Source organism: Neovison vison, chromosome 13, assembly GCF_020171115.1.
Source record: "Neovison vison isolate M4711 chromosome 13, ASM_NN_V1, whole genome shotgun sequence".
In the NCBI taxonomy this organism is placed as follows: domain Eukaryota; kingdom Metazoa; phylum Chordata; class Mammalia; order Carnivora; family Mustelidae; genus Neogale; species Neogale vison.
In genome coordinates this window covers 148,002,596-148,018,604 of record NC_058103.1, presented here as the reverse complement: position 1 = coordinate 148,018,604, position 16,009 = coordinate 148,002,596, and the positions used below count along the sequence as shown (strand labels likewise).

Sequence of the window (16,009 nt, the reverse complement as noted above, 5' to 3'; positions counted from 1 at the left end):
ACCAGGGGGCTGACAGCCATCGCAGGGAGGGTCTGCTTACCAGCCCCTCGCTCTCCTCCGTCGTCCTCTGGAAATGGGCGGCCATAGCCATGTAGTCGCGTATCTGCCTGTGACATTCGAGACACTTGACTCCGTGCCGGATGAGCCTCACGGGGTCCGGGTAGAGCGGCAAAGCTGGGAGGGTCGGGCCGGCAGCGCCCGGGGGGAGGCCAGGTTTGGGGGAGGCCGGCGGCGCCGGGGCGGCGGGGGCCGGGGCGCTGGCGGGCGCGGCCGCAAACATCTGGTCCGCGGAGATGGGCTTGACGAGCAGCTGCGAGCACTGCATGACCAGCCCCTTGCTCTTGTGGTCGCGGGCGTGCCGCAGCAGGCTGCACTTGTTGAAGAAGAGCAGCGTCTGCGAGCACAGCGTGCACAGCACCTCGATGTGGACGCTCCGCCGGCCGTAGTGCTGGCTCAGGCTCTTCTCTAAGGCAAACGCGTCCCCGCACTCCAGGCAGCAGTAGCCACTGGCCGGCACGTGGATCCTGCTGTCCGCGGGGGGGCTGAGATTTGGCGCGTACAGGGGCACGGGGTTGGAGCTGTGGAGGACCTTGTTGAAGACCTCCACCACCAGCGGGGCGGCCTTCTTCACCTGGTGGACCAGGGGCACCGACATCTGGGGGAGCTGCGGCTGACTCCGCCGCTGTGCCGAGGACTTGGCCGTCACGGACGCGGCCACGCTGTGGGGGACGAGGTTCAGGTTGGCCAGGTGCACGGCCTTGGGCAGGAGGCTGGCAGGGGCCGGGGCAGAGGCCTGCAGCACCGCACTCTGCTGCTGCTTCTTGCCGGCTTGCGAGCCGGGGGCAGCCCCCTTGGGGACCCGGGACCCCGAGCTGCCGCAGGGAGATGCAGATTCGCTGGCCTTCGCTGCGCTTTCATCCCCTTTCTTGTCACCCTGGGGGCTCCCGGAATGCGTGCCCCCCTCAGGAGAGTGTGCCACTGCCGGCAAGGCAGCGACCTCGTCCTCTGGCACCTCGCTCGGGGCCTCGGCAACGGCACTCCCTAGAGGCGACCCAACGGGGGACTTACTGGGATCGTCGGGGTCCGGTAGGATCCTCGTGACCGTCCGTTTGATTTCCCCCGATGACGTCTTAATGGTTTTGATTCGGACTTTGGGAATTGCTGGTGGGGAGCTGGCGGCCACTGAAGGGGAGCCTTTGCTGCTGCTGTCACTGCAGATGCTCCGAGGGCTGTCTGATGGCTTGATACTCTTTCTAGTGGCCTCCAGAGGGCTCCGGGGGCTCTTTGGTGACTTGGGCATTTTGGGGCTACCTTTGGAGCCCTCTTTAGTGGGCCCTGAGGGATCCTTGGCGTGGCCAGGCTGATCCTCCTTGGTGACACTGGCCACCCTTTTCGCCTGCAGGGCCACCAAGGCTGCAACACAAGAGGAGAGCTTGGAGTGAGCTGGCTTCAGACGCTGCCTTGGGGGGACTGACGAGCAGGTGCCAAGTTCCAGGGCAAGCCCCTTGGGCTCTCCAATACTGTTGCTGGGGTGGCTGTTGAATTCCAAAGCTTCCCCAAAGAACCGACTGGCGTCCAGCTCCTTGGGAGGCTCCCCCGCCTTCTGTCCTCCTCGCTCACGCTCCTGTTGACTCCCCAAGGGCAGAGGCTCTGGCTTGGGCTCCTTCTTACAGAAGTGATCAAACATATGGAGCTCTGGTACTGGAAACTTAGCCAGAGCCTCCAGGACTGGGCCCCCCACAGGCCCACACCCAGCAGGGGGTGGAAAATAACCGTCAGAGTGCTTGGGCTTCATTCCAAACCCATTATCTTTGATGGCATCCTCGGGTTCTGGGCTGGAGATTGGACTGAACTGGTTAAAGGTTGGTAACGGCTCTGACTTGGAAGGTTCTAGCTTGCTGGGGAAACTCCTGGCACTGTCTCCGTTCATGAACGTGGAATCAAACTTCCCACAGTTGTGGCCCAGGTTGTGGGCATCTGGAGGCAGGTCCGAGCCCCGGAATCCATTGTGGAGGAGGCTGGGAGCAATGTGGTCCTTCTCCGCTTCAAACGGCTCCTGGCGGCTGGTGTTCTTAACAATGACGCTCACGGCCGGCACGTCGGAGGATGATCCTGAGTGAGACAAGGACACACTCTCATCCATGCACATGCCTGGAGGTTTGAGGGGACTTTCATTCTCCTCACTGGGGGTCTGGATGGCCTCCTTGGCATCAAGGCTGGTGGGGTCTGGGATGTCAAAGGCAGCCAGAAGGTCATCAAAATCTGGAGTTTTCATATCCCCCATGGCTGGATGCTGGCAAGGGCTACAACAGAAACAGAACAGAATCAGTGATCCCCAGGATCCCACTGGACTCCGTCCAGCATCGTGTCCATCATACCAACACACACGCACACGGCCAGGATGCACACGCATGACCCGACTCTGGGAAGTCACACACCTGACTTTTACTCCAACAGGTTTCCAGAATGCTGGGGGCCCTGCGGGTGGGGTGGAAAGAGAGGTTTATAGAGCAGGGACAGGCCTGCCTGGCCAGGCCTAAACATCAGCACCTGGGAGGCCCCGGCCGGCCGCACGGCCAGGAGCGAGCACACTCCATCGCCCTGCCTCAGTGCCTCAGGGACTAGCCGCACTCCCTGACCGCGCACTAGCAAAGCCCAAGCCCTGAGACCTCAAAAAACAACAAGCGCAGCTCAGCACCTCTTTTCTTTGGAAAACTTCTGATTCATAGATGAGATGTGGCTATGGCTTCTGCTAACTTAACTCCTAATATTTTATCATTAACTTTGTAATTTTGGCTTTTTTGCTGGATGAATTCAATCAAATCCAAAATGATTTGCTATTACCAGGATTGACGCTAACCCACAAACTCACTCCAACAAATTACATCATCTCCTAGGCCTTTTTTTTTTCCGAGGCGGTGTCTGCTTGGTTCCTTCATTTTCACCCAAAACTCTTACTGGCTAGTGAATGGATCCTAGATGTAAGGGGCAGAGCGACTCTCAAAGCCCCACATTGTTATCAAATGGTCCAGTGAACAGTGTCAGGGAAGCCCCCAATTTTATTCTAACTTAATAGACAAAGAAAAGCAAAGCCACCTGTTTCCTTCATGCTCTGGAGCAGGAGAACCACAGCACTACTGAGAGAGAGGAAAGCCAAGGTCCTAGCAAGAGGCCTAGTGTCAGGAAACCACTGCAGCGCTCAGCTCGCTGGCTCCAGCCTGCTGGAGTTAGGAGGAAACCCCACCACCTCCCTTGCTCAACCCCGAATCCTGCACCTGCCTCAGCATCTCAGGGCCGCACAGCCTCTCGTTATTCCCTGTGATTACACTGAAAACCTGTCCGAACACAGAACCACACAACTCTCTCCCAGAAAGCAGTGCAGTGGCTACACAGAACCAGCCATGCGACAAACCCTCGGGACCAGGAACCCCAAGGCCAATGTTCTTATCCTAAGGACAAAAATCCCTGAAAGCTACACACGGAAGTATACGGTGTTATTAAAACAACACAAAAGAGACAAACACACACACAGAATCTAAATGTCCAAGAATACGGAACAATTAAATAATTGATAGACTATTATGTGGCCATTAAAAATCCTAATGATGACATTTACACGGCAACATGGAAAATCACTTAGAGCGCTAAGGCGCCTGGCTGGCTCTGTCGGGGCAGCATGCAACTCTGATCTCGGGCTGTTGGGTTCCAGCCCCATGCTGGAGGCAGTTTACTAAAAATAAAAAATCTTTTTTAATAATTTCCTTTCTTTAAAAAGATTCTATATACTTATTTGACAGAGAGACAGAGAGAGCACGAGCAGGGGGAGCAGCAGGCAGAGGAAGAGGGGGAAGCAGGCTCCCCGCTGAGCAGAGAGCCCAATGTGGGACTCGATCCCAGGACCCTGAGATCATGACCTGAGCTGAAGGCAGACACTTAACCGATGGAGCCAACCAAGCACCCCCAAAATTAAAAATCTTAAAAAAAAAAAAAAGAAATTTCACTTATAGTGTTTAGTTTAAAAAAAAAAAAAACTAACACCAAAAAACGTTGTCAGACTGTAACAATGTAAAACCAAGTATGCATTTGAGCCAAGATTAAAAGAAAAGGAAAAGGAATTATGCGGGGTGGTGGGACTACTGGCGGGTTATTTTTCAGGACTCTTTGTGCTGACAGATTGCTTTTATAATTTTAAGAGGGGTAAGTAAAGGGGGGGGGGGAAACCCACTTAGAACTACAGGGGAGAGGCATCTGGGGGGTTCGGTTGGTTGAGCATTTGACTCTTGATTTCAGCTCCAGTCATGATTTCAGGGGCCTGGGACCCAGCCCCGCTCAGCGGGGAGTCTGCCTGAGAGTCTCTCTCCCTCTCCTCAGCCCCTCTCCCCCCACTCACAGTTCTCGCTCTCTCAAATAAATAAATCTTTTAAAAAAAAAAAAAAAAAAAAAAAAAGACCCACAAGGGAGCAGGTGGCATAGCACAGGTGTATCTGTTACCAGCCCCTGGGATCAACAGGTTCGCAGGTTCGGTTTCTTGCCCCCCCCTTTCCAACCCCCAACAAAACACATCTGCCTGCTTAAGAGTTCCCACAGAAAATGAAAAATACCCACCACTGGGAATATATCTAATTATGGTTGGTAATAATAAAGTGAAATACCAATTATCTGAACTAAATACGACAGGCAGCATCTCACTCTGAAATGAGATGGAAAGCTCCTGGACACAAATGACTGTCTCCTGGAAACAGGAGCCCGTCAGCAAGAGGAGGGCACTGGCGACCGGGAAAGCACCAACATCCCCAAATGGGCAGGCTGATCTGATCCAAACTACAGGGAAGTGCCTCTGTGATATTTGCTGTGTACGTTTCTTTCTTTCCCCCTTCCCCCCCACCCCGCTTTTTTTTACAATCTAGCGGGGGAAAAAAGATTGAGGGAGAAGGGCAGAATGGGTTGGTGTTTTCAAGGAGCTGCAGAAAGCTGGTGAGGGAGGAGAGGCAGTAGCTGGGTGGTGAGAGCCGGGGTTAGCTGGGAGCCTACTGCTGCCTGCTGGGAAGTCAGAGGGGCCGCAGGCAGAGAGGTCTGACAACAGAAGAAAGTGATGCTCTCCCACAGGGCGATCTCAGGGACTGGAGAGAATGGCCAGAGGAAAGGGAAGGTGTTTTCTGCTAGGAAACTCAGAGAAGGGAAAAGCTATGGCGGTTCAACACTGGCAGCAGGAAAACCCTTTCTAACCTTTGGATCTTAAATACCGAAGCTGACACTTTTTTTTTTTAAAGATTTTATTTATTTATTTGACAGAGATCACAAGTAGGCAGAGAGGCAGAGAGAGAGAGGAAGAAGCAGGCTCCCTGCTGAGCAGAGAGCCCGATGCGGGACTCGATCCCAGGACCCTGGGATCCTGACCTGAGCCGAAGGCAGCGGCTTAACCCACTGAGCCACCCAGGTGCCCCGAAGCTGACACTTTTTTAAAAGCCAAAGATCAAGTCCTGTTTTCTATTTACTCATCATAGGGAAAACCAAAAACAGCCGGAATCAACAGCACTGAATAAAGGATTCATGTACCTGTTTGCATTTCTTTAAACCTTTTTCCAAAGTATCACAGTTTATAAGTCGAAAAGAGAAATTAATCAAAATGTACTGTTATAAAAGCAAAGGAAGAAACTGCACAGAGAAAGAGCCCCCAGTAAAAAGTTGTAGTCATCAAAACCCCGCCAGCACAAAGTTAAAAGGCAAAGAGCAGTACACAACAGGAATTATCTGCGACGTGACAGTGACTCCCATTAATGTCTTTACTATAGAGAAGGCCAGGAAGTAAGTAAAAGATAAGCAGCCCACTAGGAAAATGAACAAAAATGGTGAGCACACAATCAGAAAAAGAAACACAAGTGGACAGTGAATACATTAAAAAGTTGCTACCTCACAAGGAATTAGAGAAATACAAATTAAAATACTGAGAAGCCTGGGATGCCTGGGTGGCTCAGTTGTTAAGCATCTGCCTTTGGCTCAGGTCATGATCACGGGGTCCTGGGATCGAGCCCCGCATCCAGCTCCCTGCTCAGCGGGAAGCCTGCTTCTCTCTATCCCACTCCCCCTGCTTGTGTTCCCTCTCTCACTGTGTCTCTCTCTGTCAAATAAATAAAAAAAGTCTTTTAAAAAAATTTTTAAAAAATAATAATGAGAAGCCATTTGGGGCTTACTAAATCGACCAAGGTTTTCAAAAAAATAATTCCTGGGGACACCTGGTCCTGGGATCGTGCCCCACATCAGGCTCCCCGCTCAGCAGAGAGTCTGCCTCTCCCTCTGCCTGTCACTCCCCCTGCTTGTGCTCACACGCTTGCTTCTCTCGCTCTCTCTGAAATAAATAAATAAAATATTTTAAAGCTAATAATTCCTGGGATTGGCACAGATGTGGCAAAGTAAGCATTTCTTTCTTTCTTTCTTTCTTTCTCTCTCTCTCTCTTTCTTTCTTTTTAAGTAGGCTCCATGTGTGGAGTCCAAGGCAGGGCTCAAACTCACAACTCTCAGATCAAGACCTGAGCTGAGATCAAGAGTCAGATGCTTAACCGACTAAGCCAGCCAGGCGCCCCTGCTAAGTAAGCATTCTAAAGACAGTATAAATTGATAAATCCTGTCTGTGTTTTTTTTTTTAAGATTTTTAAGGATTCAAAGATTTTTTTTTTTAAGATTTTATTTATTTGACAGAGATCACAAGGAGGCAGAGAGGCAGGCAGAGAGAGAGAGGGAAGCAGGCTCCCCACAGAGCAGAGAGCTTGATGTGGGCCTCGATCCCAATCAGGACCTGAGCTGAAGGCAGAGGCTTAACCCACTGAGCCACCCAGGTGCCCCGATAAACCCTATCTTAAGAGCAATTTAGCAATGCATACGTAAGGCCCAACAATTCCACTTCCAGAAATTTATCCCAAGGAAATAAAGATTCACATGACAAAGAATAACTGCAGAATTATTTATAACAAAATAATTTCATAACAAAAAATGAGCCACAACCAAAGTTCCAACAAGGGAGAATTGGTTCAATAAATTATAGTATGTTAACACAATTAAATACTAGACATCATTATAGCACAAGATTTAGAGCTATGCTCCTGATACAAAGTGGGGGGGGGAGGACACTGTAATACATATACAGTACAATTCTATTTAAAACAAAAGATTTTGGGGTGGGGCGGTAAGGGGATGGGTGAGCCTGGTGGTGGGTACTAAGGAGGGCACATATTGCATGGAACACTAGTTGTGGTGCATAAACACACAATTTTGGAACACTGGAAAAAAATTAAATTAAAAGCAAACAAATTTAAAAAACAAAAGATTTTCATTATATACTGCGCTTATGAAAAGGGCTAGAGGAACACTCTAAAATCTTAGAAGTATCTCAACAGGTGAGATTATTTTCTTTCTTTTATCTGCATTTTCAAACTATCAAACTATTTCAAGTTGTACTGCTTATGTAATTTTATTAAACTATATTTTTAATAGACAAAAAGAAGAAGGAATTAGGAAGGCCAAAAACATTTGAGAAGCTTTTTATGGAAGACTCCAAACATCACTAACATGATTCTGAAAGCACACCCGGTGTGCCTCAGCAGGGGACCGCGGGCTGGAAAACCAGTGCCCTATCGTAACTGACACACGGTAACTGACGTACGACGTGGAGTCCGGGTACAAAGCTTCAGCACGTGTCTGTGACCTGCTGCGGCTGGAAAGAGCAAACGTCACACAGTGCTGCCCATTTTGCCGGGGGACAGTGTCTGGGACCAGAGCCTGGGTCTGGCCTCTGCCCCATGTCCATGAAGACCAGCCTAGAAAGCCGGCCCTGGCAGCACCAGAGCAGACAAGGTCCAGGCACGGTGAGCCCAGCAAGCGAGCTCGGGGTGCCCTGTCACCAGGCAAGGCAGGCCCCCGCCTCCTGGTCCCTGCTACTCGGGCGACCCTTGCTACCATGTACCTCGCACCAAGGAAGCAGAGAGCAGCACCAGGGCTGACAGGAGGCGCTGTGCCCTCCCCTGAGGAGCTTCCCTGCGGGGAGATGGGGACACTGAAAATAGATTGGCGGATCGATAGATCCATCTCTATTGTTTATTACAGGATCGTCTACTTGCCCAAGAAATGTTGTCCAACACTTAAGTAAACATGTCAACAGATGAGGGAGAGGGAACATCTTAATTCCGAGAGGCTCTCATCAGGCCTGACCAGGAGTTCTCTGAGGGGGCAGGAACAAGAGGACTAGGGCAGAACAAGCAGGCAGACTCTCCACAGAATCTAAATGTCAGAATTTCACAAAAAAATTTTAAAAAAAAACTGAATTCCATACAACTTGGGTGAATGTATGTTTTGTGTGAGAGACTATGATTGTCATTTACAGGGCACCATGAACAGTAGAGTTTTAAACCCATGGACCAGTTCTGGACTCGAGCTTAATACTTCCTTAAGTTACCGAGAATGGTAGCTCCCCCACCCATAAGGGGACCCAGCTGTATACATGTGGTCCCAGGAACCAGCCATTAAAAACACCACTATTGGGGCGCTTGGGTGGCTCAGTGGGTTAAGCCGCTGCCTTCGGCTCAGGTCATGATCTCAGGGTCCTGGGATCGAGTCCCGCATCGGGCTCTCTGCTCAGCAGGGAGCCTGCTTCCTCCTCTCTCTCTCTGCCTGACTCTCTGCCTATTTGTAATCTCTCTCTGTCAAATAAATAAATAAAATATTAAAAAACAAAAAAAAAACAAAAAAAAAACATCACTATTGGGACCTGGGTGGCTCACTCATTTGAGCATCTGGTTCTTAATTTTGGCCAGGGTCTTGGTCTCCAGGTTGTGGGATCAAGCCCCGCATTGGGCTGCCAGCTGGGCAAGAAGCGTGCTTGGGATTCTCTTTCTCCTTCTCCCTCTGACCCTCCGCCACCCTCTCAACAAAACAAATCAGAAACAAAAACCAGCACTACTGGGGTGCCTGGGTGGCTCAGTGGGTTAAGATATACGTATGTAACACATAATAAATACATACACATATATGTGTTACATACCCACATGCGTACATACATACCATTACTGAACAAGGGCCTGTAAAAAAAATTAATTTAAAAAGGAGGTCTCGTGTCCAGTAGGCTTTGGGAACCAATGATCTAGCAGAGTATCAGGAAGCCTGTAAGCTTCCTGAGGGATGACCACCGCAGTCTCCATCTGTAACTATACCATCAAGCAATAAAGTGAAACCTTCAAGACTACAAATGGTCTTGAAACTGTTGCAGAAGTCAAAAGGCGAAATTAAAAGATAGTGAGTTCTCAGGAGGCTGCACGAGTGAGTGAAAGTATGGTAAAGGGGCATCAGTGAAGCCAAAGTGAAGGGACGTTTAGGGAAAAGGGATCCTAATGACACTTTTAAAATAACGGGTTCTCAGCGACGCTGTTCAGTAAAGAGGTTTGGCCACTGTTGCAGCCAACGTTGCATGTTTTATCCCAAAAAGCCCAGAAAACACCACACATGATCAGAAAGAATACTGAAAACAAAACACAACCTGTGATCTTGCCCTTACTCAAAACCACCAGGGTCCACAGCCGGGTGGGCTGCTCAGTGTCCATTCTGTGTACCTTAAGAAAGACACAGCAGGGGCACCTGGGTGGCTCAGTGGGTTAAGCCGCTGCCTTCGGCTCAGGTCATGATCTCAGGGTCCTGGGATCAAGTCCCGCATCGGGCTCTCTGCTCAGCAGGGGGCCTGCTTCCCTTCCTCTCTCTCTCTGCCTGCCTCTCTGCCTACTTGTGATCTCTCTCTCTCTCTCTCTGTCAAATAAATAAATAAATAAATAATCTTTAAAAAAAAAAAAAGAAAGAAAAAGAAAGACACAGCAACATAGGAAGAGGTCCTAAGAGATAAGCCTAAAATTATAAAGTAGGTGGGAGAGCTTTCTTTTTTTTTTTTTTAAAGATTTTATTTATTTATTTGACAGAGAGATTACAAGCAGGCAGAGAGAGAGAGAGGAGGAAGCAGGCTCCCTGCTGAGCAGAGAGCCCGATGCAGGGCTCGATCCCAGGACCCTGGGATCATGACCTGAGCTGAAGGCAGAGGCTTTAACCCACTGAGCCACCCAGGCGCCCCAAGATGGGAGAGCTTTCTAATAAGAGCTTAAAAATTAGAACTCTTCTATTCTGGAGAGATGAAGGTTTAGGGGAGAGGGAGAGGATAACTGACACGTACATGTGTTCATCACACCTCACACCTAAAATAGTAGAGAGGAAAGGGAAGCCTTTTGAAGTCGGAAATAAAAGATGTACACAAGTAAGACGTAACTTTACTCGTTTGTCAGAAAATACACTGAACAGGCATCTGGGGTGGGAGGTCAGTCGGTGAAGCCTCTGCCTTCAGCTCAGGTCATGATCTGGGGGTCCTGGGTTTGAGCTGGCATCCTGGATCCCTGCTCAGCAAGGAGCCTGCTTCTCCCCCACCCTCTACCCCCCTCCCCTGCTCGTGCTCTTTCTCTTTCTCTCTCTCTCTCAAACAAATAAAATCTTAAAAAAGAAAGAAACAAAATGAAAAGAAAATACACTGAAGTTGTTACAGGCAAAATATATAAATATAGTAACATGCACACTTATTTGAATCCAGAAATTAAAAAAAAAAAAAAAGGTCCTGAGGAACTAAGAACAAGAACTGTCACTAAACCTATGAGCATCCTTTCCCTCAGTACTGAAGCCTTTGAATTTCAAATAACATTAAACTTGGTCATCTGTTTCCCTTAATATTAAGTTCGGTAATGGTAGATTAATAAAAGTTCAGAAACAGGACATCAAGGGGGCAGAGGCACTCTGAAAACATTAAGAAAAATCTGATCTCAAAAAAAAAAATCTGATCTCTATTCAGTATATTGCTTAGTAAGACAAAGAAGCAAACAACATGTGACAGATTTATACGATGAAAGTTAACGGCAACAAGATTCAAGGAACATTGGAATGGAAACCACAAAACTGACTTTCCTCGAATTTGCCATTGCTTGCTGGATAAGGACTAGCAGGACGGGTGTGTGCGTATTTATAACCTGTGAGCAAACGCTTCACCCTGCTCCCTCACGTGACTGAACACGGCTCACGTGTTGATATAATCTGTTCACTCAACGATACATGTTCAATTATTGTTATAAAAGTTAAGGGTTTACAAAGGGCTTAAGTGGAAGTCATCCTCTGCTTTCTCTTTCAGAAGGAGCAGTCCGGGGAAAACACAGCAAAGGGCAAGTCAAGCTGTCTGATGCACACCGCAAGTGAGTGAAATCTCACACTTACTTAGAAGAAGCTGAGAGTGGAAGCAAATGCCTGAGCTGGTGGCCAGCTGGGGCGAACTTCTGTCCCAGGAGTGGAAGCTAGGCAAGGAGAAAGACAGAGCAAGGGAACCGGCGTGAGCGAGCTGCTGCCGCCGGTCCTCGCAGGAGCTTTAGCTGGACTCTGGCTTAACAATGGTGAGAGAAAGACATTGAGCTCATGGGTGGTAGAGAAGGGAGCTCCGTGAAATCAGATGACAGGGAAGAGACCCAGAACGAAGCCCCAGGCCAGGAACGGGAGAGCAAGAAGAGTAAGAAACGGTGAAGCCCCAGAACAGCTTTGCCCTGACGCAGTCAGCAATTACCTATGAGAAGCTCGTGGGCAGGCTTCGGTTTATCAAGAAAATTAAACTAACTTGAAGGATCTCTGAGCCCTTGAATAGGCCAGGCTACAATGGCTGGGCAAATTAACCTACAACTATGAATTTCTACGTAAAATTTAACTCCTGAAGTGGACAAGCGGACCCTCTTCCATACACCTGGCCCCGCCCCCCGAGTACACACCGAAGCCTGCCTGTGCGTCTCAGGAGCCCCAGGCATGGGCGCTCTGAGTCGGTCAGCAGCCGGTGCTTCATTTCACCAGGCATCTGGTACTCTAATCGTCAGCAAAGGGCAGCCCAAAGAGACACTCAGCAGTACAAGAAAGCAGGTGCCCCGTTGGACAATGGACCCCGCAAAACAGCAAAGCTTTTCGCTTGTCTTCTCCTCCATCTGGTCTTAGCCCCGTCCAACGCACACTCTGCCACAGTGGTTACGGTAACACATGCATCTGATCACAGAGATGTCCTCCTCAAGATGCCCGTCCCCTCCGGGAGATAGCTCCTTGTCTCCAGCCAGCGTGGAGAGCCCATTCCCATCTGGTCTCTGCCCACCTCCGCAGCGACTTCCCGGGGTGCCTTTCATTCACGGGCAGTTTTCACAGACTGCTTCTGTGTCAGGGCCTGTGCTGTTCCTCCTGACTCCAGAACACCCGACACCCCAACCCACTGGCCCCCAACACAGACCTGCCTGAGAACGCCTCCTCTGCCCAAAGCTTCCGCTCCAGGGCCCCCTTCTCCACATGCCTTCTCTGAATGCTGAGACACCAATCGCCTGCCCTCCTCCTCCTCCCCTGCCTTCTGCTGTAGCAGCGATTCCCACAGTGAGATGGGATCCTGAGTTTTCTCATCAGCCTACAAAGCCTCTCCAAAGTTGGGGTCCCGTCCTTTACCTCTATTTCTGAGACCTAACACATGTGGTTCCCAGGGGCAAGTAAGCTGTCACTACTCACAGACCCCTCCCCAGCCGTCCCTCCCAGGACCGTTCTTCAATGCCTCCCCAAACCCCAGCTGACACACCTGCCCCTGTCTGTCCTGCCCAAGGTATACTTTGCCCCCAGAGGCAGCTTCTCCTCTCCCCTTCCAGGCCCTTCCACCCCAAGCAAAAATCCCACTTCCCAGGAAGAGAATTATATTGCAAACATTCTAACAAGACTCACAGGATGTTAGAGCTGAAGGGGACCTCAGAAATGATCTGGTCCAGTGGCTTCCAAATACACGTCTGCAGACTGCTCCTGGACTGACTGCAAAAGAACAACATGGGGGGGTGACTTTCAAACACGGAACCCCAAGCTCCTACTCGGGAATCGAGATTTGACCAGTCTGGGATGGATCCCTGCATTTTTTTTAGAGCCTCCCCAGTGATTCCAGTGCACTGGCCTAGTCCACCCTCTTCATTTTACACTGGGAGAACTTGGGCTTGGAAAGGAGAGGCTCAGGGCACCGGGCTCAGTTGGCGGAGTGTGTGACTCTTGATCTCAGCATTGTGAGTTCAAGCCCACGTTCAGTGTAGGGATTACTTAAAAATAAAATTTTAGGAAAAAAAAATTGAGGGAAGGAAGAAAAGAAGGAGAGAGGGAGGGAGGAGGATATGTAGGTGCGTGCTGAGCTCATCAGCCTCAGCGGCTTCACCAGATGCCAAGACACGCCTGGCACTGAGGACACAAAGGGAAGGCCCAGCCCCTGCTGGGCCCTGCGCACGACCCACTGCAAACACCCAGCAGCCACACTTCGGGGGTGCCACGGAAGGCTCATCAGGGCACTGGCTTCCAGGCAAGGAAGGGAGAGGGACTCTCTCGGGCTGTGGTCCCCTCAGTGGGCTCCGTTGTGCTCCCTTTTGATTCCCTTACTCCTCTCAGGGCATAATTTTGACTTCTGCTACAGTAACTTCAGTAAAATATTCTCTCTCCTGCTACTTCATAAGCCCTACTACAGGTACCCCCTATTTCTGAGCTGGTATCCCCTCAATTCTACATTCGGGTTTCTACGTGGACAGGCAGCTCAAATGTAGTCCGTCCGAGCCGAACTCTCAATCTCCCCCTACGGCTGGTGACCGCTCTGTCCTTCCAGTCGCTTAGGCCAGATCCGGCCTCCTCAGGTGCTCTCTGGCCTTCATACCCCGATTCCAGTCCAAGAGCAAATCCCGTCAAGTGCTCCTCCAAAACTCTTCCGAATGCAACCATTTCCTCCTGCCTCCAACCAGCACCATCTCTCTCCCAGGGTCCCCGCGAAAGCCTGCCCTCCTTGCCCCTACGGCTCACTCTCAACACGGCAGCCAGAGCGCGGCTCCTAACACACGCAGCAGACCACGCTCCTCCTCTCCTGGAACGCAGGCCCGTCTCCCGCAGGGCGAACTCCAGCCTTCGCGCCGGGCGGCCTCCACGGCCCCCATCTCCCACGCCTCTCTCTGTCAGCCAGGCGGCTCCGGGCGGGCACAGGCCTCCACCTTGTTCCTCAAGCATGGCCCTGCTCAGAGCCTTTGGGGCTACTGTTCCCTCTGCTCAGAACATCCTTCCCCTCAGATCTCGGGGCCTCCCTCATCGCTGCCGCCGGGTCTTTACTCAATCGTCCGTCGGTCGGGAGCCTTCCAGGACCGGTGCACGCACCGTTCCCCACGCCCGCCGTCAGTCCCAGGCCTTTCTCTTCGAAGCCCTTCCGGCCCCCTGACGTGTTCTATAACTGCTCGTCTCCACTGTCTCTGTGTAAGCTCCGCTGTGTTTACGGAAAGGTATTCCGCCGCTAGAAAGGAGGAATGAGTTGACAGGCTCACCTGCCCGGAACTAAGACTGCTCAAGGGAGTCCCAGGTTCCCACACAGGTTTATTCATAGTCAAGCAGTTGGCAAGTTTGCAGCATAATTTGTGTTTCACTTTTCATAAGCACAGAGACCCTGAGAGGTGATGGGATTTGCCAGTGGGAAGGGGTCTCCCCAAAGCAGCACTTGTCCGTGTGCCCTGGGCTCCTGCAGGGCTAAGTTCAATACTGAACCTCTGGAAAGTGACCACTGGCCAACGTCCCTATGATAAGCTCATCCGTCTTGCGGATGGGATCCGTGTTGACGCCAGCAGAAAGGGCAGGCTCCCTCCGAGACCAAGAGGGAAGGGCAGGGCACAGGGCAGTCTTCAGTCTTAAGAAAAGGGGATATGACTGAATATGCTACAAACCACTGAATTGTGTGCTTAAATGGGTGAATTGCATGGCATACGAATTTTATCTCAATAAAGCTGTTATTTTTAAAGATAAAAAGAAGAGGGGATAAAAGAGGAGGGAGTTGGGGTTAGGTAGCACCAGTCAGCTGACTGAGATGATACACACCAGTTATAGGCAACAAAGTTTAAAGAGAGCTGAGAACCAAGACAAAAACTGATACTCTGTAACCCTCACTCCCTTTCCCTTTCCTTGCTTGGAAACAGATCTTAGCACTCACTCCGGCACTGCATTTTGTTAGAAAGGGACAGAACCCAGAGACTAAGAAGAAAGAAGAGGACTCCTCTTTGTCCGCACAGCACCCTCCGAGAGTCCCTCCCGCAGAGTTTTGTAAAAGCATCATCTCCTGGTAGTAGGGACACCCAAACAGAAGCAAAAACCTGTAGCCTCGGGCCTGCTGGGAACCAAGCCTCCACTCCCTGAACAAAAGGGCCCCAGAAAAGAAAAAGTAGCCATTCCACAGGATTACTTTTTCCTCCTCTCCGGTACCCATGTGTTTGGTGGCTCTGTGTGTGTCACTGGTCTCATCTACCACGGGCAAACTACAGTCCCAAAGATTTCAAAATCAAAGGGTTTTCTGGAGGTGAGGGGTTGCGGGGAGAGGGCAAGGAGAAGGAACATGCTAATATTCTTAGTATGCTGTGGTTCCCCTCCATCACTCGCTTTCTCTCTCTCTCTCTCTCTCTCTCTCTCTCACACACACACACACACACACACACACAAACGCACACACGTTCTTCCTCATCCCTTCTTCCTCCCTCTTCTCTCTCCCCTGTCAATGGAGACTGGGTGGGCTCTTTCACCATGGCGCCTCTGACCTAAGGGCAGCCAGCCTTCTTCAGGAAAGCAAGCTTCTCACCAACCACAGGGTAAGGCAACAGACGGAACATCCAGGTGTCCGCATGTGTGCCCAAGGGAAGGACAGGGAATAAGAGACCTAAAAGTCTATGTGCCCTTCTACCATCAGACAAATGGATTATTAAAATTCTTTCTCTTTATGTCTATAAAGTGAAATATCTACAAATAAAATGCGCCAAATCCTGGTTTTGGCTCAGGTCATGACCCCAGGGTCATGGGATCGAGTCCAGTGCTGGGCTCCACAGCAGCCTGGCGTCTGCTTGAGATTCTCTCCCTCTGTCCCTCTCCCACTTGCACTCACTCTCCCTTTCTC

The 16,009-nt window shown here is 50.4% G+C and overlaps 1 protein-coding gene across 3 annotated transcripts in view; it reads right to left on the bottom strand.

Annotated features, from left to right (window-relative positions):
* Positions 1-16,009, bottom strand: part of ZNF592 (zinc finger protein 592) — a 48,323-nt gene that overhangs the window by 17,864 nt on the left and 14,450 nt on the right. For 2 of the 3 annotated variants that reach the window (XM_044231570.1, XM_044231569.1), the window contains 2 exons: positions 12,793-12,876; positions 41-2,303 (listed from right to left, as the gene is read on the bottom strand). In XM_044231570.1, coding sequence (XP_044087505.1) covers positions 41-2,284 — 2,244 coding nt within the window. In that variant the 5' untranslated portion in view covers positions 2,285-2,303; positions 12,793-12,876. The remainder of the gene's footprint in view (positions 1-40; positions 2,304-12,792; positions 12,877-16,009) is intronic. The other variant, XM_044231571.1, reaches the window with a different exon arrangement.